The following is a 25049-nucleotide window of genomic DNA, read 5'->3' on the forward strand; positions in this document are numbered from 1 at the left end:
GTGTACCTTGTGGTGGATCTTGCTATCCGGAAGCAAGATTTGTCTTTCTTGTAGAATTGTGAACTTTTCCTTCTGTAGACCCTTTATGAATCCTGAAAATTTTTCTTAGGTATTATATCTTTCTTATACTCTTATAGAGGAATATTTTCTGACATTATAGTTTCTTACTGGCTACCATTTGTATGACGATACTTTATTGTCTTTTGTATATTAACTGTGTATTCTTTTACTGAATTCTACAATTGTTTTGTTTCTTTTATGTTTTTAGATATTATAATCATATCTACAAATGCTAATTTTGCTTCCATTTTTTAGTATTTGGATCTTTTACTTTTTTTAAAAAAAAAATCTAATTGCATTGACCAGTACTTCTAGAACAATGTTAAATGATGATCTGAGTGTTAAAAGAGAAGGGTTGGCCTGACCTGTGGTGGCACAGTGGATAAAGCGTCGACCTGGAAATGCTGAGGTTGCCGGTTTGAAACCCTGGGTTTGCCTAGTCAAGGCACATATGGGAGTTGATGCTTCCAGCTTCTCCCCCCTGTCTCTCTCTCCTCTCTCTCCTCTCTCTCTCTCTCTCTCCTCTCTAAAATGAATAAATAAAATAAAAATTAAAAAAAAAAGAAAAAAAAAAGGAACAATAATAAAAAAAAAAAAGAGAGAAGGGTAGATATTATTCAGTCAGGGGAAGAGGGAAAGTTAGGTTTTATCCACAGGAACAACAAATTCAGAGGGTACAAGAGAGCATGGTGGTTTAAGGAACCTCAGACAGGTCAGTGTGGCAGAGACAAGGTTTGGAAGGGAGAGGCGGAGGGTGAAGCCTGCCTGGGCCCGATCACCAAATACCGTGTATCTTACAAAGGTGTTGGGGTGTTACCTGCGGGTGACAGGAAATCACTGACACATTTAAGCAGGCGAGTAATGTGGTAAGATTGCGTTCTGGATCAGTGTGGAGAATGGATCGGTTGTAGTGGGACAAGACTGGGGTAAGAGACTATTTCGGGAATCCAGGTGAGTCTTAATAGAGGATAAATTTGAGCAGTACTGGGAGAATTGCATTTTTTTTAATATATGTATTTCTTTATTCTCCCTTAATTTGTTTACAGGTTACATTTTGTCACTGGGTTTCTTAAAGTTTTTCTTACAAGTCCTTTGATGAAATTTATTATACAAATTTTATACTACATCATAGAAATCAGCTTCTTATTTGGAATTTTTGCATCAATAATCAACACAAGTGTAAAGGTTATTAAAGACAGAAGCCATAATGCCTTTGTTCCCTATATAAGAGAATTGCCTTTTGAACTGGCAAATGAGGGAGTTCAGGATTGAGGTATATGGTGCGATGAACATGGGTGTGCATGTCTTGGCTTATAAATGTTTTCAAGTGTTTGGGGTAGATACCCTGTAGAGGGATTGCTGGGTCATATGGTAACTCTATTCTTAATTTTTTGAGGAACTGCCATCTGTCTTCTATAGTAGCTTACATTCCCACCAGCAGTGAATGAGGGTTTCTTTTTCTCCACAATCTCTCCAACACTTATTACCTATCTTGTTGCCTGTCTTGTTGATAACAGCCAGTCTAGTAAGTGTGAGGTGGTATCTCATTGTGGATTTGTTTACATTTCTCTAATAGCTAGTGAAGGAAGATGAGCATCTTTTCATATATCTGTTTGTTGTTTTTATGTCTTCATGAGAGAAGTGTCTGTTGAGGTCCTCTTCCTATTTCTTTAATTGGATCATTTGTTTGTTGTTGAGTTTTGTGAGTTCTTTATATTTTTTTTGAAATTTCTTGTTGAAGCTATTGTTAGTGAATATCATCTCCCATTTGGTTGGCTGTGTTTTGTTTTGTTGATTTCTTTTGCTCTGCAGAAGCTTTTTAGTTTGATATAGTCCCATTCATTTATTGTTGCCTTTACTTCCCTTTCCTTTGGAGTCAAATTCATAAAATGTTCTCTGTGGACAAGGTCCATAAGTTTATGTTTTCATCTACTTGATTTATTGTTTCAGAACTTATATTTAGGTCCATGATTCTTTTTTTTTTTTTGACAGAAAGTCAGAGAGAGGGACAGATAAGGACAGACAGGAAGGGAGAGAGATGAGAAGCATCAATTCTTCATTGCGGCACCTTAGTTGTTCATTGATTGCTTTTTCATATGTGCTTTGATGGGGGCAAGGGAGGGGCTACAGCAGACCGAATGATCCCTTGCTCAAGCCAGCGACCTTGGGCTCAAGTCAGTGACCTTGGGCTTCAAGCTAGCTACCTTTGGGCTCAAGCCAGTGACCATGGGGTCATGTCTATGATCCCATGCTCAAGGCAGCAGCCCCACTCTCAAGCTGCTGAGCCCATGCTCAAGCCAGATGAGTTCGTGCTCAAGCTGGTGACCTGGGCTTTCGAACCTGGGTTCTCTGCATCCCAATTTAATGCTCTATCCCCTGCACCAGTGCCTGGTCAGGCCCATGATCCATTTTGAGTTTATTTTCATGCATGGAGATAAACTATAGTCAAGTTTCATTCTTTTGCATGTAGCTTTCCTGTTTTCCCAGCACCATTTTATTGAAAAGCCTTTTTTTCTCCATATGTGTTTTTGGTTCCTTTGTCAAAGATTATTTGTCATATATATGTGGTTTTATTACTGGGCTCTCAACTCTGTTCCATTGGTCTGTGTGTCTGTTTTTCTGCCAATACGATGCTGTTTTGATTATCACGGCTCTGTAGTATAATTTGAAATCAGGTAGTGTGATACCTCTGGTTTTGTTTTGTTTTTTTCCTCACGATTGCTTTAGCTATTTGGAGTCTTTTGTGGTTTCATACAAATCTGGTAATACTTTGTTCTATTTCTTAAAAAATGATATTGGACTTTTAATAGGGATTGCATTAAATTTGTATATTGCTTTGGGTAATATGGCCATTTTAACTATGTTGATTCTTCCAATCCATGAACATAGACTACACTGGGGAACAATTTTTTTTTCATTTTCTGTTGCATGAGGTTTTAGAACTGTTTCTATATATTTCTGCATCGCTGATTCCAAATCTGAAATCTGTTTTTTGGTGCATGCTCTAGTTTTTTTGCAATTCTAATTTCTTTGTGTTACAGTTAATGGTATGCATTGGTTTTTAAATTGGAATTAAAGGGCAAGGACTCTTGGATTGAACATAACCACAAGGCAATTAATGTTTTACAAACATCACTTTTACATAATTGTAGTTGTTTTTAAATGTAAAAAATTATTATCTGATAAAAACACCCTCTTATTTTGTTTTAAGATTGAATCATGGCTTCTTTGAGTAGACGTAAATGTAAGAATAGTCCTGATACCTTCTGTTATATATGTGACTGTTACACACTTCAATGTCAAAGGTGCAATGTTTCATCATGTGTGACACGTGCATATATTGCCTGTTTTCAAGTTCCCCTTGGCGATCAAGACAAGAATTGGACTCCTCATATTGTGTATCATAATTGTGAGGAAATGCTTCGTGACTGGACAAAAGGAAAACGCAAAGGAATGCCTTTTGGTATTCCCATGATTTGGCATGAACCTAAGGACCACAGCAGTGACTGTTATTTCTGTCTGATCCATACAAAGGGCATCAGCAAGAAAAAATGGCAAATGATCACATATCCTAATATTCCTTCAGCAATACGACCTATCCCACACTCTGAGACAGTCCCGGTTCCTGTTTTCAGTGGTTTTATTTCTTCTAAGGAAGAAGAAAGTGAACATGGTGATCAAGTGTATTTTGATAAGATGCATGAGGAAATGGTTGTAGAATCTGAAGGGTCTTCTTCTAATGCCAAGCAGTCATTAACCCCTCAGCAGTTTAGCCAACCCAAATTGAATGACTTAGTAAGAATGACATAAAAATTTCCCTCGACTTTCTGAAATATGAGGAGCATAACTGGATCATTTGTGTGGATCTTAAAATGTTAAATTTCCTGCTAGGACAACAGAGAGGTTTCACGAAGTATCCTTGCTTTCTGTGTTTGTGGGATAGCCGAGCTCGGGAGAAACACTGGACACAGAAGGAGTGGCCAAAACGTGAGGCTCTGGAAGTAGGGATGCAAAATATTGTGAATGAACCTGTAGTTAATAGGGACAGGATCATTTTCCCCCACTTCACATCAAACTTGGCTTAATGAAGCAGTTTGTTCAGGCTTTGAATAGAGAAAGTGAATGCTTTCAACATATTATTTCTGCTTTTCTGCCTCGTCTTTTGAGAAGATAAAAGCAGGTGTATTTGATGGACCTCAAATTCAAACCCTCATACGTGCGAAGAATTTGCCAGGAAGATGAATAAGGAAGAGAAAGCAGCATGGCAGTCTTTTGTGGCAGTTACAAAGAACTCCCTTGGCAACAAAAAAGCTGAAAACTATGAACTTCTGGTTCAAAGGATGCTGTTGGCTTTCCGCGACATTGGATGTAACATGAGCGTTAAGATTCACTTCCTGAACAGTCACCTTGATAAGTTTCCCAAAAGTCTTGGAGCTGTTAGTTATGAGCACACTATTGCTGGAGCATCAAACGAGAGTGTCCTCAACAAGTACACAAACGCAAGAGCTACAAATGCAAATTTTTGCCTGAATAGAATTTAAGTAAGTTTTGTGCAAATTTTATGATTAAAATAAGTGTTTTAATATGTTCTATTTTGAAATTGTAGACAAATTCTGATGCAATCACATCTTTTAGTGTATTAGTGTATATACTGCATTATATAAATTATTATATTTTCACAAAGATGATGCCCAAGAAGACATTCTACTTCATTATGTTAAACTAAATGTTGAAAATTTTACAATAAGATAAAAACCTAAAATTTTGAATTGCCAAAAAACTGTAGCTTACAGAGAAAAACTAGTATCAGATTTGAGATCAGCACACTCGAATTAGGTAAGAACAAGTGTTTTTGTGGGTGCAACAAAAGTTTTGTTCCCCAGTGCTCTCTTTCCATTTTACTGTGTCTTTTTCAATGTCTTTTGATAATGCTTTGCAGAGTTCAGTATATAGGTCTTTCACATCCTTTGTTAAATTGATCTTAGGAACTTTTTTGTTGTAGCAATTGTAAAAGGAATTGTTTTCAATTCACTTTCTGAAGTTTCATTGTTGGTATATAAGAAAGCAGTAGACTTTTATATATTGATTTTGTATCCTGTGACTTTACTATATTTATTGTTTCTAATAGTTTTTTTTGGTGGAGCTTTTGGGGTTTTCTATATACAGGATCATGTCACCTGCAAAAATGATACCTTTACTTATTGTTTCCCAATATAGATGCCTTTTATTTCTTTCTCTTGCCTGATTGCTCTGGCTAGGACTTCTAGCACTATGTTGAATAAGAGTGGTGAGGGTAGGTATCCTTGTTCCTTTCTGAATTTTAGAGGAAAAGCTTTCTATTTTTCATCAAGTATGATATTTTGACAAAATAATTCTTGAGCATAACTTGAAAGTAACAGTCTTTCTAGTTTGGAGACATTGGCCCATTGTTTTGAATCTTTTCTTTGGAAGGAATTTCTCACAAGTTAAGGTTCTTTATGAGTTTGTTTTTATCATTAATTTCTTAGTTCCTCATGTCAAGGCTGCCTGTATTTTACTACCTTTTCAGTTTCTGCATGCTCTCATTTTTCTCTTTTTTTTGCAAATATCAGAAAACTTTTTCATCTCTCCAAATACTCCACACCTGTATCACTTGTAACGTTAGTGTCATTTCTGGTCTTGCCCCTCGGCAGGCCTCGTCCCTCCATCTGGGCCTAGCCTGTGTCTCTGGGAGTCTCCTTGGACACCCTCCCCTGCCTGGCCTCTGCTTCTCTGCCAGATGTGAGCCTGTCTGGAGGACAGAGACTGCGGCGAGTGAGCATTGAATGTGATACGGGGATGCAGTAGGCCAAGAGCTATGCAATTTTGATTCCTGGCATATGTCACCAAAACCATATTTTCTCAGCCATGACTTTTAAAAAACTAAATGTAATCTAGCCCTACGATCATGTAGAGTGGAATATTTTCCCATGTTCTTTTTCTATGTGATTTAAAAGGTTATTCCCCACCTTTCAATGTCATAATTCTGTTTACCCAGTCCTTTAGACAGATATTTTTTTCCAAATTTGCTATTCTAGATAACACTAGTGAAAATATTCCAGATTTGTTTCTGTTCTTCATTGAGCATACTAGACCTAGAACCAATAGGGGAGAGGGCCAGGGGCACATGGCCATGACAAAAATTGATGAGGAAAATGGGGAAGTGGTTTAAAATGTATCATTGTACCCAGCAGAAGAATGAGATTGACAAACAAGAGCTTGTTCCTGTACAATCTAGCCAGTGGCAACTGCAACAAAGACCTCAGTTGAGGATTGCATACTTCCATGCACTTCCTATTAGCCTCAGCCCAAGTCCAGTTTCTGAAGACAGAAAGGGGAGGGGTCAGTAGGTGGGAGTACCTCATAAAAGCAGTTGATTGGTGGTTAACTCTCCATCAGAGGCAGGAATCCGAGTTGGGGATAAAATGTTACAGTTTGCCGTAAACCCTGTAAGTTCTTAGGGAAGTGGTTCTCCCACTTTAGTGTGCACCAAAATCTCCTGAAAGGCTTGTTAAACACAGATTGCTGCCACTCTGTCCCAAGTTTTAGATTGAGTAGGTCTGGATGTGGCCCTAGAATTTGGATTTCTAGCAAATTCCCAAGTGGTGTTGAAGCTGCCGGCCCAGGGGCCGTGCTTTGATGCGGGGTTGATTCACTGTGTGCGTCATAACTCAGTGGCCAGAGAAGGCTCTCCCTCTCCCCATTCAGGTCCTCTTCTGGACCCCTAGGGCTTGCATTATAAGCATCTAGACACTGGGTTCAGACTGTGTCTGTCTCAGCTACACAAAAAACTCAGGGCTGCTTGTACTTAGTAGATGTCCAGATGGTAGCCCTCATTCACAAAGGTTAGAGTTGTACAAGCAGCTGACAATATCACTCAACTGTAAACACTAACAAGCGATAAATCACTCTGCAGGCTAAAGAAGCGCCAGCTGAGATACATGAAGAAGCTGAGCTGTAGGTTGAAAAGATACCAGGTTAGCCTCTGTTGAACTCAACTCAGTGCCCTTTAACTTCCAGGTTGTGGAATGTGTCTCTGGAATTTGAAAGCCTACCCTGCCCCCCAGGAGGCCTCTGGCTTCTTCTCCCCTGCTTCCTCCCACTGCCTAGTGTGTCTAAAGTATGTATGGAATTTAGAAATTTCAGCTCAAATTTTAAGTAAGTTTAAGCTTTTTGAAGTCTTTGTTTTTAGAGATATCACATTGATAGGATCACAGTTGCACTAGCAATCCATTATACTGCCCTAAACCCCAAACCTTTCTTGGAATAGCCTTTGCCTGTGAATTGTCTTCTATGGGTGGTTACTTCTGTGGAAACAAGTTGGAAGTCCCAGGTCATGAGCCCCAGGAAATAACGAAAGCTGAGTTGGGTCTGCTGGCGGAGAGGTGCCGGAAGGTCTGCAGAGCTTGGCCGATTCTGGTGGTCAGATTGAAAAAGGAAAAGACTGGCTCACGAGCCAGATCAGATGGGGAGGGTATGTAAGGACTGTGAAAAGCCAAAGCAAGGCATGTTGCTGGGTGATCGTGTCAGTCAGGTCTTTGGCGTGAGCCTCCAGGACCCTTCCTCGTACAGAGGGGCGAGTATGCCTGTGCGTCCTCTCCGGAGGCAGTGAATCTGCACACTGTTTCCCCGGGCACACCCTTCCTACTGCTTCCTGGAGTCCACTTGTACGGCTCCAGCGTTCATGAATCAAAACCTGACTGCGGCCTTACATCACGCAGCTTGTAGGAGGGCGGTGAGGGAGAGGAGTTTTTCAGTCTGGGGGAGCTCGATCTGGCAGCAGATTAATTAAGAACAGATTGTATGTTTGGCAAAGTCGTCCTTCATGCCCCAGCTATCACTTATTAGCACATCGAATTCCCTTTCCCCTGGGTTCGGGGGCCATTTTAATTCTCCCTTGAGGTCTGCTTAAATGATTCAGTAGCAGAAGTTACCAGGAAAATGTAGCTGTTGGGTATTTCAACTAATAGATTTTGTTTCTTTTTCTGATATCCTATCCTAGTTATATGTCTCCCAAATAATTAATATTTGAGTGTAATTTTTTTAATAATAAACAGTCATTATAGCTGCAGAGGAGAAAAATTTCCATTTATTCCAACTAGAAGTGGATTCTTCATTTTTGGTTCTCTGTATTTTTTATCTCAGCTATATTTCTTAATTTTATATTTTTAAAATATAGTGCAGCTTGACACATGTATGGTTTTAGAATTCAAGTAATAAATAAAACATATAACTAAAATTAAGGATTTTTCCCAAGAGGCAGCTGCTTACAGTTCTTTTCACTTTCCTCTGGTACTTACCTTTTTATCTTCCCAGAAAATGCTCATCGTGCTATTTTTTTATTTCTCAATCATCGATATTATTTCTTTACTTTGAGTGAGTGCTTTTTCTCTTGTTCTTCCTTCTTCCTCTACGCATTTCTCTTTCTCCCATATTACCAGTAGGAGTTTCATCATTTTTTATTAAAGTGGTATTTATTGTATACATTATTAGGACTATTCAAATATTGTCTTCAACTGAACCAAGTAATAAACAATGATTATGTTTCCTCTCCTATATAATTTTTCATTTTCCAGGGAGTTAATAACTGCCTCTTATTTTTACTCTTTTCTACATTCCTATCACTAATTAATTTTTACTGAATTCTCCAACAAAAGAATAAAATGACCAAGCACAGGTGAACAGTAGGACTTCTCTTTCTGGGATGACTGCCCCCTCGGTCTCCTCCACTGTGGTCCTCCTGAGTCTCAGGTCACATGGCTCTGGGAATTAATCCCCTTCCCCCTCTCTTTTTTGTTATATTCTGTTACCAGGTTCTAACATGTTTTTCATTTTTGATTTATTTTTTCCAATAGCATCTCAAGAAAGAGACTATTGGGAAATAAATTGTCACCTCGCATGTCTGAAAATGTATTCTGTTTCATATTTGATTAATAGTTGGGCAAGTGTTGATTTCTGGTTGAGGGGGGTTTTCCTCAGAATTTTGACAGCTCCATTATCTTCTAAAGCTTCCTCTTTTAATATCACAAAGTAAGTTGTCATTCTAATTCCTGATCCTATTATGTGACATTGTAATCTTCCTGGGAAATTTTATGCTCTGAAGTTTTATGATGCTATGCCTTGGTTTGAGTGCTTTTTTGTTCACTAGATACCGATCTGGGGCCTGGTAAGCTGAAAATTCACCTCCAGTTCTGAGAAATTGATGTGTTTTATATTTTTAACTATTTTTCCCGTTTTCTCCTTCCTTAATTTTCTCATCTTTTCTGTCCTATTATCTTTTTGTTTTAACGGTCTTTTTGTTTTTATTTCTTAGATATTTTCTCAATTTATCTAATAACCTCTTTTGATATTTTTTAGTTGTTCACTTTTAATTTCTAATTTTTTCTTGTCTTCTAGTTAATCTTTTTATATAGCTTCCTATTCTTGTTTTTTTTTTTCCTTAAGGATACAGTACTTTCCCTGAAGATATTTATGGTTTTACTTTAATTTTTCTTTAGCTTCTTATATTGTTTACTTACTTTGAATTCCTTTTTCCTCTTGTTAAATCTGTCTTCGTATTGGAAACTTTCTTTAATAACCCGTTTCTCAGCAGTTTGTTCTTATTTAAGAATGAGACACTCAAAGCTGATTAGAAGGTCTTTGTACATGGATCAGGCCTGTGAACTGATAGGCTTTCCTTAGGTTAAGAGGATGGGAACCTGGTTGTTTGGCCCAATGTCAGTATTCCTGGGCTATTTCTGTTGGATTGGCTCATTGATCCAGAGCATAATCTCTGCCACGGAAGCACGGGAGAGAATGGTAAGTGTGGACTACGAGCGCTTTGGGAGCTGAATGGAGGACAGAGAAGGTTCTCCTTTGTTTCACAGATGATCACTTAATCTGCTCTCTTCAGATGGTGCCTCACCCTGCCTTCCATGCCTCGTGTCTCTGAGCATTGAGTCTCTCTCGTTCGTTTTCTCCAGAGAATAAACCACCTTCACCTACTTAGGCGGACAGCGGGAGTGTTGGCCTTCCTGTGTAAGGGATCTTGGGATCAACTGTTACTTATTTCTGTTTTCAGAGTTCCTCTTTCCTGGACGATTAGTACCTCCAGTATCTGAGTCTTCTTGTTATTATCCTTGGAAGGTTTAGCTATTTTTGCTTTGCTAGGAAGTTTATGTTTCATTGTCTGCATTTTGTCATTTGATTAATCAGTCTTAAATTCTCTATCTTTTTACTTTAACTTTTTATTTGGACATAATTCCAGACTTAAAATTCCAGAGATAGTACAGAGAGTTTCTGTACATGCTTTATCCATATTCCTCATGGTTCAAATTTTGTCATATTTCCTTTATTCTTTTCTCTCTATATGTGTGTATGTTGTGTGTATGTATGTATATACATGGGAGGGCAAAAGTAGGTTTACTATTGTGGGTGAACGAAACAGTTTATTTATTCTTGTTATTTTTTATTAATTATTTTATTTTTCATACAAAAAACTAAACCTATTTTTGCCGACTCCTGTATATGTACACACATTTTTCTGAGCCGTTTGGAAGTTGCAGATATGATGCACCTTCACTCCTAAACACTTCTTGTGTGGGATCACAGTACAGTTATCAAAATCATCCAGAAATAAACATTGTTACAATATTATTTAATTTGCAGACCTTATTTAGATTTTACCTTTTATTCTAATAATGTCCATTATTGCTCCAGACCCATGCATTGCATTTAGTTGTCATGTTTCTTTTCTTTTTTTTATCGAGAGGCAGAGAGGTGGAGAGACAGACTCCTGCATGCACCCTGACTGGGATCCACATGGCAACTCCCATCTGGGGCCCACGCTCTGCCCATGTGGGGCTGCTGCTCTGTTGCTCGGCAGGTGAGCTATTCTAGTGCCTGAGGCAAGGCCATGGAGCCATCCTCAGTGCCTAGGGCCACCTTGCTCATTCAAGCTGTGGCTGCAGGAGGGAGAGGGGGGAGAGAGAGAGAGAGAGAGAGAGAGAGAGGAAGAGAGAAGTGAGAGGGGAAGGGGTAGAGGAGCAGATGGTCACATCTCCTGTATACTGTATACCATGTCTGGGAATCAAACCCGGGACTTCTACATACCCGGCCAATGCTCTACCGCTGAGCCAACCTTTAGCTCCTTTGACAATTTCTGTCTTTGTCTTGCATGACATTGACATTTTTGAAGAGAACATGTCAGTTATTTCATAAGATTTGGGTTTGTTTGATGTTTTTGTATATAAATAATGCATTCAATTTTCAAATTATTGAAATTCACATTATGCAGTTTTGACAGTAATATCACAAAAGTGATAATATGTTCTCAGTGTATCATATTGGAGGACACATGTCAATCTGGCCCATTACTGGTGGTGATAACTTCAGTCACAGGTTTTGGCTGGATTTCTCTAATGTAAAGTTACTAATTGTTTTTAATTAGTGAGGAAATACTTTGAGACTATAAATATCCCATTGCTTCTCCAACTTTTACTCACTAGATTTAGTATCCTCTGATGATTTCTTGCCTGAATCAATTGTTATAATGGTTGCCATATGGTGATTAAAAACTTTTAAAAAATATATTGGTTTGAGAGAGAATCATCGATTTTTTTGTTCCACTTATTTATGCATTCATTGGTTTCTCTTTGTTTGTGCCCTGACTGGGGATCGAACCCACAACCTTGATGTCAGGTCGACGCTCTAGTCTAACCAACTGAACTTGGCTTGGGCCAAATAATGATTTTCTAATTTCTATTTTCTCTGCTTTTGAGAGTGTTTTTTCCTTAAGTTTAGTATTCATATCTTTAATCAGTTTTGGAAAATTCTTAGTTTTTTTCTTTTTGACTATTACATAGGCGTCATGCTCACCAATCTTTCCTTTTGGAATCCCATTAAATGTGTGTAGACCTTTTTCATTCTGTTTTTATATTTCTCAGGTTTTTTCTCTCACATTTTTCATCTCTTTGCATGCTGCCTAATTTTTCACAACTAATGTGCTGTTTTCTTCAGCTATGACCAGTGTGTTTTTATCCATTTTTGGAGATTTAATTTTCAGTGGTTCTTTCTAGAAGCTCTATTATTTTTTAAATATGCCTGCCGCAATTTTTTTCAGTGTCTTTTATATGTTTTTAATTTATTATTTTATATCTTTATATTCTCCAGTTTTTAACTTTCTTATAAGGTCTCTAATCCTGTCATTTGCCCTCTGCTTGTTGCTTTTGTTGCATTGTTTCCTTATTTGTTTTATAATTTTGGAATGTGAATTCATCTTCCATAAGGCTTTCTGTGAAATTCTTTGCCACCGGGGATAAGAAGACATTTTTCCAGTGAGTTTGGTAGTTCTTGTTTTTTGTATTTTCCCTGTTTCTGCCAGGTGTTCCAGACCTATTGAAGAGATAAATCACCTTTTTAAAAACATTAATTTTTCAGCAGGAGTCTTCCATAATACACAGATCGAGTTCATTTAATCCCCAGGTAGAGTTTTTATTTATCACAGCAGTGAAATCGTCCTCTGTACCGTAGCTGACCTCTGTAATACAGCCGGGGGCGGCCAGCAAACATTTTTATGCCCAAGTCAGAGTGTTTTCAGTCTTACATATTAGGTAACAGATTCAGGGATGATGACTGCATATTTGAAGGCCATGCTCTAAGAATAATGCAAATCTTTTATATTATCAAAGAACTGTTTTTCTTAACGTATCAAAGTACGAACCAGTATAAATCAATGATGTGTTTTGTGTTTTTTGGGCTCCTACTTTATTGTATTCAACCATTTAATTGATTAGGCAGTATCTTAAACCATCTTACCATAGATATATTTAGTGAAATTTATTACTTGCAGACTGATATAACTCATGAATTATTAAAAGCATCAGCATATGGAACCTGCTCTTTTCTCATTCCAAATTCTTTTAATATGGCTTATGTTGAGCCATTCGACTGGCTTCTGTCCATCCCACTGAAGGAAGCCGCAGCCAGACCAGGGTTCTTATAAATGATTGGCTTCTCTTCTAAGCAAGAGGAAGATGAAATGTCAACTTTTTCCTTTACTACCTGAAAAGCAATCAGTGGCAACCTTTCCTGCTCTTCTTGACAGTAGTTTGGCTTTACAGAAGAAGGGTGGGCATTGAGCCAAATGTGAATTTCAGTGCTATATAAAGAAGAAAAGTTAAGTAGCTGAACCTCAGATAATAACTGGAAATTTCAGAGAGGCATTCAGATGGGTTTAACCTGTGAGTCTTCAGTAAGCTAACTATAGCTCAGAAATTCCTGAACTGCGAGTTTTAAGCCCTTCTTTCTGGTGATGATCCGAGGCACCTGAGGTTACTGACTAACCCTCTCTTTGTAGCAGTTTGCTCATCTGTAGGTCTGGGTTTAGGGAAGAACAGAGTGACTGATTTCCAATTACCAGTCAAGGTCACTGAAAAAAAAGGACATTTTGGACTCAATGCTGAGTTTAAGCTATCTATTTGCTTGACCATGTGCTTTCTTATCTCTTTGAAGTTCAGTGTCCTTATCTGTAAAATGGGAGTATTATTTCACTGGGTTATTATGAAATATTAACGAAATAATACTTGCGGAACTATTTTGTAAGTGGTATAGTGCTATGAAGTGTGGTTGTGTAAAGCTGCTAGTTTGGTGCTTTATCCCATGGAGACATAGATTTCAGATTTGGATGGGACTCTGGAGGCAGAAATTAGAATTTACCGGAGGGCATTTTTATACCCAGATAGGCTCTATTGTATATTTTCTTTGTTTAATCTTCACAACCCCAAGAATAGTATTCTGTTAGCTCCATTCTTACAGAGGAAGAAAATGAGACTGACTTATTTTTAAGATATACCTCTCCATATCCTATTTTATAAATGAGAAAATGGAGGTCTGGAGAAGTATGGTGATTTGTTTAATGCAGAGATGTCTCAGTTCATCGTTCCGTCCATTATGATCTACTGCCATGTTTTTTTTTCTAATTGTTTTTATCTTATATACCCTTGATCCCAGAATTAAAGAAGGAACACAATAGTGTATAATTAGATTGACAGGGTAAATATAGAAAGACTTCTGTCACTGGCATTATGATAGATTACATGTGCTAAGTGACCTTCCCAACTGAACAATTAAAATGCTGAATGAAGTATTAATGAAGCAGTTTTAGCCTATTGCTAAGCTTGCATGGAGGTTTATTTGTTGATTCCCTAAACAAAGTGAAACTAGGTATCCTGGTAGGTGAGTGAGAGCCAAAACTGTTTTTGCTGTGGACATATTTGCAAGTTTGATGAGCTGGAGTGTCTACCTGAAAACTGTATGAAGTAGGGGACGGGGCAAGATTGCAAGCCCATGCATTGGAGGATCTAACAAGAGCTTCCTGGATGAAGCCAGAGAACTGAAAGACTGTAGAGTACAGAAAAGGAAATGTGTATTGACCAAGGCGTTGGGAACTGTAGGCATAGGCCCCCTTCACATAGTTTGTGGTCCAAATTCATACTTCAGGGTGGTCCAAATAAACCTTAAGAGGAGAGTTTCATTGAAAGTAGCCCTGAGTTGACAGGGACCAGCAGAAGTAGACACAAACCCTGTCTGTCTTGAGAATCTCTGCTTCAGTCTGGGTCACAAATAATTCTTACAAGGTGTCTAGGGAAAATGAGTGGCTCACTGTTACAAACCACAAAACCATCAGCAAGGTGGTAGCATGAATGAGAACCAGCAGAAGCACACCTGCAAGGACTGCAGATTGTTAGATTAGATTATTCGATTCCAAAGAATTATTCAGTGCAGCCCAATGAAACAAGAGATGTGAAGGCATCCTGGAGTGACGGAGTGACGGGGAGAACCAGAGAACAGAGTTCAGCAGTGTCTCCTCAGGGTTCCAGAAGAGAGGGAGAAAAAGAAAAAGAAAAACCTTAAATGCACCCAGAGGAACCTGAATTAGTCCCTGCGGCTCGGTTTCTTTGGATGTCAGACAGTCACAGAACCTGCTACTCCAGTACCCCCAGATGTAGTTAGACACATTCCAACTCCACCATATAGAAAACTCATTTATGAGCAGATTACTGTAAGTGAATTGTAGGAATTCTAAATTGATCATTTATTCTGTCCCTTAGTTGACTCTGCAGCACTAAAGGTATTTCTAGCCTTTGATTTTGTCATCATTCCTGTTGAATGTAAAGTCAGTGAGATTCGGCCATCAGCGTTGTTTTTCAGACCAGTCAGTTATTTTTTGTTGGTGGAGTGCATTAAAGACATCATGCAACAAGTAGGCTTCAGACTTGTCCGGAATCTTTTCTCTCTCGAGCCTGCTAAAGACATCGTTCAGTCTCTGCAGTTCTCTGGTTTCCCAAGTCAGTGCGCGCTCGAGTGTTGTGTGCGAGTCACTGAGGCTGCACTGAGGTTGCCTTAATGGTTAAGGAACGTGGGCCGCATTACTGATCGCCCTTTCAGATCTCCCAGTGACCATTATCATAAATATCATCTCACCGTTTTGGACGGGACACCACCCTTATACACGTTAGTAATATGATGCTAATGCTTAACCCTTTCATTGCTTTGTGTGCTTCAGAAGCCTTGCCTTACCGCCACTGATAGGGAGTCTGTTTGAACCCAGAGGAAGAATGAGAGGGTTAACTCCTTTTGCTTTTGCCCTTTGACCACTTCAGGATGAGAGGCATGATGAAATACTTTTCAAAGTCTTCAGTGGAAACACATCATGCATAATTGGAGCAAAAAAGAATAAATCAAAGCTTTTCCCCCCCTTTTAGTCTGGTAATTCATAATTGAAACCACATTGAGGTAAGGGTTGATAACTTCAAAACAACCAAGGAAACTGCCCTTTCCATCAAGGTAGGGATAGGTAAGGCTACTCATTACTGGGTCTCAAAAGCTTCTGTGTACCAGGCCTGTCTTCTCTTCCTTCTCACTTTTCTGCTCAGGCAAAATACCTTTATTTAAATCTAATATGGGTTGACTCAAACATCTGTTTAATTCTCTTTTTGTCACATGAAGTTATACATAGTGACATTTAAAAAAAATCTCTGATACGGTAAGTAATAGAAATGAAAGTTTGTATCATCTTGCTTTGAGCTTGATTTCTCCTGTCTGGAATAGACTCAAAGAGTCTTTCAGTCGGTAATGGAATGTGGTTTTCCTCACTCTTGATTTTATAATCCTCCAGCAATTTCAGCAAGAATGCTTTCAGAATAGTTAGCAAAGGCCCTTTGCTCCCCACCTTTTTGTGTGGTAGCTAACCTTGGCTAGGATGGCTTAGGTTAGACTCATACAGGGCTACCATGACCTTTCCGCTAAAAGCAAGCAGAAGGGGATGGCAGGAAGGGCCTGGACAGCTTGCTTTGTGTGAGATTGCCAAAAGACACGCCTAGTTGTGTGAGCTTGACTGTCTCTCAAAGGAGAAGAGCCCCTTGCCTGGCTCCTAGGGCCTTCCCTTCAGGGCCTCCTGAAAACCTGACCCTCAGCTCACTCTTGCTAGTTTGTCTGTTCATGACTACCTTGTTCAGCAGGGCTTAGTAAGCGATATGAAAGAACTTTTCTTTTTTTAAAATTTTATTTAGAAAATTAAATTTAACAGGGTGACATTGATCAACAAGTACATAGGTTTCAGGTAAGCATTTCTATAGCTTTTGAACTGTTGATTATGTTGTATACCCATCACCCAAAGTCATATAATTTTTGATCACTTTCTATATGTCCCTCTTTATACCCTTCCCCTTCGCCCCCTCCCCCACATCCCCTTTCCCTGGTAACACTTCACTTTTTTTTATTTTTTTATTTTTCTGAAGCTGGAAACGGGGAGAGACAGTCAGACAGACTCCCGCATGCGCCCGACTGGGATCCACCCGGCACGCCCACCAGGGGCGACGTTCTGCCCACCAGAGGGCAATGCTCTGCCCCTCCGGGGCGTCGCTCTGCCGCGACCAGAGCCACTCTAGCGCCTGGGGCAGAGGCCAAGGCCAAGGAGCCATCCCCAGCGCCCGGACCATCTTTGCTCCAATGGAGCCTCGGCTGCGGGAGGGGAAGAGAGACAGAGAGGAAGGAGCGGGGGGTGTGGAGAAGCAAATGGGCGCTTCTCCTATGTGCATTGGCCGGGAATCGAACCCGGGTCCCCTGCAGGCCAGGCCGACGCTCTACCACTGAGCCAACCGGCCAGGGCTAACACTTCACTTTTATCTATACCTGTGAGTCTCAGTTTTCTACCCCACCTGTGTGTGGAGAACTTTCCTAAAGCTAGCACTGTGGCCTGACAGTTATCGTGGCTACTGTGGATTACTTCTATGTGATTGCGGTTTCCCAACCTGGATTTCTCATAGAAGCTTCTACCATGAATATGTGTTGTAGGAGTGAGAAGCGAAGGGTGGACAAGAGATGCACAAGGTGTTCTGGCTAAATGCTGGCACTGTCAGGGTGAGACACGCTTCTCTTGGTATCCCCTTCCATCTTTGGTGAACAGTTGATTGGGTATGTTTGAAAGGTGTATTGATAACCCACATTCCGAAGGTGCCGCTGCACTATATGGGCTTCGCCCTTGTTTCAGGTCTCTTGCTGGGAACCTGGGTCTGTGCCCCATCTTGCCATGATGGAAGTTTAATCAGAACAGAGTTAATTGCCAGTATTGTTTCCTTTTCCCTGGCAGAAGTCAGAGTCTTGAGTAAATTACGGAGGTTTAAATTTGCTTGATTTCCTGCAGAAAGTGGGGTCAAGAGGTCCCAGACTGTAGACACTCTCTTTGGTCAGCCAGCAGGGAGTCAGGTCTTAGAGGTATTTCAGAGGTGACTAAACACCGTTTTAAAATACCTTCTCTAGGAGGCTTTTTTTCTCTGGGGCTTAGTTTGTTGACCTTACCCCAGCGAGCGGAGAGTCTGTGTGAAGGCGTACCCCCCAATTAAAGCTGCCTTTCTCCACGCCATCTCTGGGCTCCTAAGGCAGATGGGATTGTTTGAGGAGGGAAAAAGCAATTGCACAGAAGCTTAGTTACAGATCAGCATTTCTTATTTCTGACCTTTTGAAATGGAACGTAAAGGTAGCAGTGTTAATTTATCAGTAAAACAGTACTCGGGAAAAGAAAGTTTCCAAAGCTGATCATGTTACTTACAAACTTTTGTCATACAAGGCCTTTCATGATGTGGCTTTAGCCTGCCTGACTCAGTTGCTGTCACGTCTACTCTTCCCCTTCCCCCCTCCCCCCTCCCTCTTCCCCCCTCCCCCTCCCCCTCCCCCCTCCCCCCTCCCCCCTCCCCCTCCCTTTCCTTTCCCTCTTCCCCCTCCCCCTGCCCACTCCCGGCTGGCCGCTGTAACCTGGTGGACTCTTCCCTGTCCTGCAAGCAGATCTTAGCACTGCTGCCCTGTTTGCCTTCCAGCTTCCTTGGCCAGCACTCTCCTGCTTATCCTTAGACTCAAGGGTTCCCCCGGTGGAGACCTTTATGTCCCCATGGGACTTTAATACCTCGCTTTTAGTACTTGTTCTTTGTAATTTATCTTTCTACCAGGCTGTCTTCCCCACTGGGTTATGAACAACTGAAGGGAAGTAGTTTGTTTATCTTTGCATTTGAACTATTCTAGGTAGCCTGACCTGTGGTGGCTCAGTGGATAAAGCGTCAACCTGGAAATGCTGAGGTCGCCGGTTCAAAACCCTGGGCTTGCCTGGTCAAGGCACATATGGGAGTTGATGCTTCCAGCTCCTCTCTCTGTCTCTCTCTCCTCCCTCTCTCTCTCTCTCTCTCTCTCTCTGTCTCTCTCTCCTCTCTAAAAATGAATAATTAAAAAAAAATTAAAAAAGAACTATTCTAGGCTTATAGTATGTGCTCAGAAGATGTTGAGATGTTGCCTGAATGCATGAGTACCAGAAATAGTATCGGGAGGAATGATGGCTGGCTGGCTAATCCCCTGTTGTAACAGCCAAGAAGAGAACAAATTGGAGCGTGCTGGGAGATTTTTTGTGATTGTTTTACACTGCCATTCACAGAATTCTGTGTTGAATCCTCTGCTAAGTGCATTGGTTCATAATCACATTTAGTCATCCTCACCCTGGGAGGTAGGTACTGTCGGCTTCCCGTGTTATAGATGAGGAAACTGACACGAAGTAGCTTTTACACGTTACAGCACTAGTGACTGCAGGGGTCCAGATGCACACTCTGGTAAATATCCCAGTCCTACACTTCTTTAGAATACTTAGCACAGTAAGATTCTTGGTAAGTGCTTTCAAATGAATGAACTGGGTTGGAAATCATTTCCGAATTCATGATGTCGCTCATTTAAGTGTACATCAGCTGCTCACATCCACGCAGAAGAGGACAGAATGAATGACCTGGGTCGTTTGGGTTTAGCTTAGTAACTTTAAACATGTTTTTACAGAGCAGCGCTGGGCACTGTGTCGGGTGCTGGCTGTTGCAGTGCTTATGGCTCCTGCTTTCATGGAGCTTTCAAGATAGTTAAAATATCAAGAGTAGGAAGGAAAATTGTAAATAAACAGTGCATTTGGAGGAGAAGAAGCAGAGGTGGAGAGCCAGGAACACTGGGACCCTAAAGCACTGTAACGAAAGGCCGTGAAGGACTTCACTTCAGATTCCCGGAGCTGGAAGAGACCGCACGGTTGCTGAGGCTGCTGCCCAGCCCGCTCTGAGACTTGCAGAAAGAAAGCCCAGAGAAACTCACTCGCCCAAGATCAGCCACTGGCTGTTGTTTATCACGTGCGTGTCCATGGTCAGCTACTTTACAGCTATGCCTGTTTACTTTTTTTTAACAATTTTATTTGTTCCTTTAAGATTTTTAAAATTTATTCATTTTAAAGAGAAGAGAGAGAGAGAGAGAGAGAGAGAGAGAGAGAGAGAAGGGGGGAGGAGCAGGAAGCATCATCAACTTCCATATGCGCCTTGACCAGGCAAGCCTGGGGTTTTGAACCTGCGACCTCAGCATTGCAGGTCGATGCTTTATCCTCTGCGCCACCACTGGTCATGTGCCTGTTTACTTTTATTAACAACCTCTGGGTTGTCAAATAATCATTAAGAAGTGATAATAATTAAGGAATTATCATTATGCCAAGTGGTGCTATCTAGAAAACTGGTAGTAGTATGATTTTCTAGATACGGAAGCTGAGTTGCAGGAGAGGCGAAGTACATGGCCCAGGTCACACTGCTGGCTTAAGGGAAAGCACCTGGCTGCAGGTTAAGGACTCGTGATTCCAAAACACTCTGAGCATGCGACTCTTTGAAGCCCTTTGTGTCAACGCGGCGTTTCTCCTGCAGTAAAGCAACAGGTGTATCATAGCAAATAGACTCTCAGTAGCTTGTGTGCTGCCCCCACGTCCATCTCAGTGCTTGTACTGGTGGAGGTGTGTTGCCAAGATTTCAATCCTTGACACACTGTCTCCTCAGTATGTGGCCTTCTGCGGCTGCTCCTGTTTTCAAGCCCTATTTGGTATGCAGTGAGCAGCGTGGAAAAATTGAGCACCAGGACGAGTTACTGTCTGCTTCCCACACGCCCCTTCTTCCTCTCCTCCCCCCATACCCCGCCACTTCCTGAAGGGAGCTGGCGGGCAGAAGGAGACAGGCTCAGCTGTCGTGCCAGAGACTGGTGCCTCGGCCTGCCAGGGCCCTGCAGTCTGGGCTGGGCTGCCTTTCAAGGGGCGCCTCCATATTTCTGAAGCCAAGCTTTTCCTCTCTCAGGGAATTCTCTTTTTTTAACGTCACAAAGGCATTTGAGTGTACTGGCATTCCCTGCTTCTCTCAAAAAACAGAACTTATTTTGTTGGTGTTTTAATAGTTTTTCCTCTGTGTCAGAGGTGTGTTTACCTTTTTCAATTTATGTACTTCCTTGTGTCACTGATACATAGTTGGTGTGTTTGTATTCCATGTCTCTCCAAAACCATGGTTGTGGTAGCCTCTTGTGGACTGGTGCAGATTTGTTTATCAAGGATAAAGACTTGCAGCATTTCTGTTTCAGGGAAGAGCTAGAAATAATGAACTCTGGAGTTACCCACAATTCCAGTTTCCAAAGTCGATAAAGTGGGATGGTTATGGAGAGGGTGGGTTGGGATGGTTATGGTAGGAGGGCATGGGGCTGGGCCATGGACCACCACCATCTGTGTTCTGGAGTCGGCGTGGCTGTTTCCTCATCTGTCACTCACAGGTTATGTAACCTTGAACATTATTTACTCTCTCTCCTTCCTTCCTTCCTTCCTTCCTTCCTTCCTTCCTTCCTTCCTTCCTTCCTTCCTTCCTTCCTTTTCTTCTTCTTCTTCTTCTCCTTCCTTCCTTCCTTTTCTTCTTCTTCTTCTTCTTCTTCTTCTTCTTCTTCTTCTCCTTCCTTCCTTCCTTCCTTCCTTCCTTCCTTCCTTCCTTCCTTCCTTCCTTCCTTCCTTCTTTCCCTCCCTCCCTCCCTCTCCCCCCTCCCTCCCTCCCTTCTAATTGGTAAAACAAATGATTAGGCAATCATTCACTATTTCTAATTCTATAGTTTCATCATCTGTAAAATGAGAATAACGACTGTATTTGTCTTGGGGGATATTGTAAGGCTCTAAGAGATACTCCATGTAAAGCATAGTACCTGATACTCAGCAAGTATGTGCTCACTAAATCTTGACAGTTTGAACATCACAAATTAAATTATTTTACACACTTTAAAAAATATTTTTTTGTTTCTTTTCCACTTAGATGATGTTTTTGAACATAAGTATAGATGAGTGGGTTGGGATGGTTATGGCAGAGGGGGAACCTTGGAGATTAATTGTGACTTAAGCACAGGGCTACTTACTGGCTTCGGTTTCCATAAAAGTCAGGAAGATTTGAAGAATAAGATTTGAGGAAGAAAACTTAAGAGGGGTTCCTATAAATGTAATCAGATGCTAAGACACAAATACTAATATTCAGACACCTTCCTAAGAATACAGCTTAATGTCAAAGTTTGATGTCATGGAAATAGAAAGTCAGCATTAAGAAGATAGCCTTTCCTGGTGTGTCTCTTTGTTATGAACTCTAATTATGGCCTGTTGTGGACATTTTGGCTTTAATATCCTGATTACATTAGGACTCCAGGAAAACCATTCAGCCTCCTGAGTTCCCATCCCATGTGTATTCCATGTGTTTGTGTACATTTCCTGCCCCACACTGTTACATCTGGCAAACAGCTGTTGTCATATACGTGGTGATGGGCGTCCATCAGTGATATGGATGAGGCTGACAAGGAACCTTGGGAATCCCAGCTTATGAAAGATGCTCAGGGAGTGAAAGCATTTCATATCCAGCCACCTTCTGGCAGAGATGAAGTTTGGTCCTGGGCTTTTCACATGACAACATAGAATGTGAATGTAATAATGCCACTGAATTGTGCTTAAAAAATGGTTACAATAGAAGTTCATGTTATATTTTACTAGTTTTTAAAATTTATATACTGTATAACATACCAAAACTCATTATATTCTTTAAATGAGTAGATTTATTTTAATGAAGCTATTTTAAAATGTAAGAATGTTTTAAAATCTTATTCTCTTCTCAGTATAAAAATACTTTTGCTTACATTGCTGCTGCATTAAAAATTGGTTAACATTGTAATAATAGCAAAGAAATTGAATTGCTTTCATTACTTTTTAAACATTCTTTGAAAGAATTTCAAACTGTGGAGCTGTCCGTTGTAAGAATTGTACAGTGAACTCACTTGCTGCTCACCTAGCCTCCACATTTTGTCTGTTCACATTCTTCATCTCCAGTAATCGGAAGTGTTGTGCTTTGGTACGCCTGTGGGTTTTGTTTCATTGTTTTGTTTCAATGTTTGTCTTTTTTTTAATTTGATGTGCTCATTACTTACTGGGCCCTCCCCTTTCAAGTTGAAAGCTTATGTCTCTCATATCTTTTGTTCCAAGAACTTATTTAACTTCTTTGATAGTTTTGTTTCTTCCATATTCTGTGGTAGCTTTTCTTTCTTTTAGGAACCTCCTATTAGGTGGATGTTGGACCTCCCAGACTTTCTCATCTTTTCTATCCTGTTTCTCTTGTCTTTGTTCACTAGGCGGGGCTATGTTATCATCTTTATCTTTCAATTCTTCCTTTTACATAATTTTAAGCTATCAAATTTTAACATCTGAGAGTTCTCTCCTGTTCTCTGTAGATCTTTTTAAATACAAATAGCAGTTTATTCTTACTTTATGGATGAAAATCTTCTCTCTCCGAGGATATCATTGTTGGTGTTTTCATTTCCTTCTGCTTCCGTTGTCTGTTTCTTCTGAGTTACTGCTTTTCTGTGAGTTTGTTTGGTTTCTGTCATTCGTGCTGAAGATGCTCTTGAAATGTGTGTGATCTAGGATCTGTTCATGGTTAAGAGGGAAGCACCGAACACTTGGTCGAACGTTCTCTGTGTGAGAGCAAGCTTGCTGCCGAAGGCTGGGCTGGAAGATGGCAGAGCAGCGAGCTCGCCACACACTGCTGGCGTTCTGGGAACCGCACGGCAAGAAGGCTGTAGGGCTTGTCATTCAGGATATAGATTTTTTAAAATATTGATTGATTGATTTTAGAGAGAGAATAAGGGAGAGAGCTAGAGAGACGGAAACATCGATCTGTTCTTTTATGTGCCCTGACTGGGGATTGAACCCACAACCTTGGTGTATCAGATGATGCTCTAACCAATTGAGCTATTTTAACCTGCATTTTCCTTTCAGCTGGGCCTGTGTTTCTGTGTCTGGAGCTTCATTTTCCTCAGAGAATAAACTGCCCCTGTCCAGCAAGGGTGGGGAGAAGAGTAGAGTTCTGGCTAGGGGTTGGGGTTCGGAGAAGGGAGGGTTTGTGAGTCTGGGTCTCTCGTTGCTCCTTACATGTGCTTTTAACTAGTCCTCCGCTTTCAGCCCTACCTGTCCTCTGACCCTCACAGGTGCCCACTGAGTCTAATTGCTGAGCCTTTGTGGGGTCCAACAGTTCAACCTGGAATCCTATTGGCTCCCCCTTTGTAGGAACTCAGTTTCAGCGCTCACTCCCTGCTCTGTGGCCGCTTCCCTGGCCTCTTCCAGAAGTGTGTTAATACTGCTCATCAGCTGCTCTCCCTTCTCTCGTTCTGTTGTCACTGCAAATTTGTCTGTCATATTTATTAACTGTCGTTTTAGTGGGTCTGGGGAGGGAATAGGGATAAATGCATGGGTTTAATCTGCCATGTTTAACTAGAAATCTCTCCTCGGCTGCACAGATTCTCTGCTCTGTTTTTAATGATGTCAGAGCCAAACCGAATTATAGGAGCTAATATGAATTTTGAGGAAGGGAAGACTTTGAGCAGTTGCTTAGCTCTTGAATTGGTCATGGTAACAGCCATCAAACTTCCCATGTTTGCTCTTATCGGTGTTGGGAAAGAGATCAGCCCCGTCGCTGCTAGAGCCTTCTCTGACCCACGTTTGTCTGTTCTCTTGCAGAAGTGGGGTAGTGTGAGCAACCCACTCTTCCTCCCTCTGATACCACCACAGTCTCAAGGTTTTACTGCCATCGTCCTCACCTACGACCGAGTGGAGAGTCTCTTCCGGGTCATCACTGAAGTGTCCAAGGTGCCCAGTCTGTCCAAACTGCTGGTCGTCTGGAATAACCAGAATAAAAGCCCTCCAGAAGGTGAGAGGTGTGGGGAGACGGTGTGCTTGGGAGAGGGCTGGTGTGGGTGTCAGTGCTGCTCTCAGCCAGGTCCGTTATGGCCAGCCAAGCCAGCTGCATCCTTTGCTTTGTCAGCAATAATGCCATTTCGGAGGCAGCCTGAGCCTACTTTTATCAGTCATTTCATTCTTGTTCTGGGGTGGCCCCTTTAACTTCAAACCTATGGCTTGTTCTGTAGCCACAAGTGTTTGAGGGCTTAGGAATCAGCAGGATCAAAGGCCATCAGCCTTGGGAAAACAGACTCCGGCTTCCCCCAGCCTCCCAGCTGATTTGTTTACATGGAAACTGAGTTTAAAAGGCATTAGTTTTCTCCTTCCTTATCTCCGCTCTCTGATACTGTGCTCTTCACAAAAAAGGATGGCC

At 41.0% G+C, this 25049-nt stretch overlaps 1 protein-coding gene across 1 annotated transcript in view; it reads left to right on the top strand.

Moving 5' to 3' along the window:
* EXT2 (exostosin glycosyltransferase 2) overlaps positions 1-25049 on the top strand; it is a 150594-nt gene that overhangs the window by 78467 nt on the left and 47078 nt on the right. The window contains exon 9 of the mRNA XM_066251323.1: positions 24458-24647. Coding sequence (XP_066107420.1) covers positions 24458-24647 — 190 coding nt within the window. The remainder of the gene's footprint in view (positions 1-24457; positions 24648-25049) is intronic.

This window comes from Saccopteryx bilineata, chromosome 1 (assembly GCF_036850765.1).
Source record: "Saccopteryx bilineata isolate mSacBil1 chromosome 1, mSacBil1_pri_phased_curated, whole genome shotgun sequence".
Classification (NCBI taxonomy): domain Eukaryota; kingdom Metazoa; phylum Chordata; class Mammalia; order Chiroptera; family Emballonuridae; genus Saccopteryx; species Saccopteryx bilineata.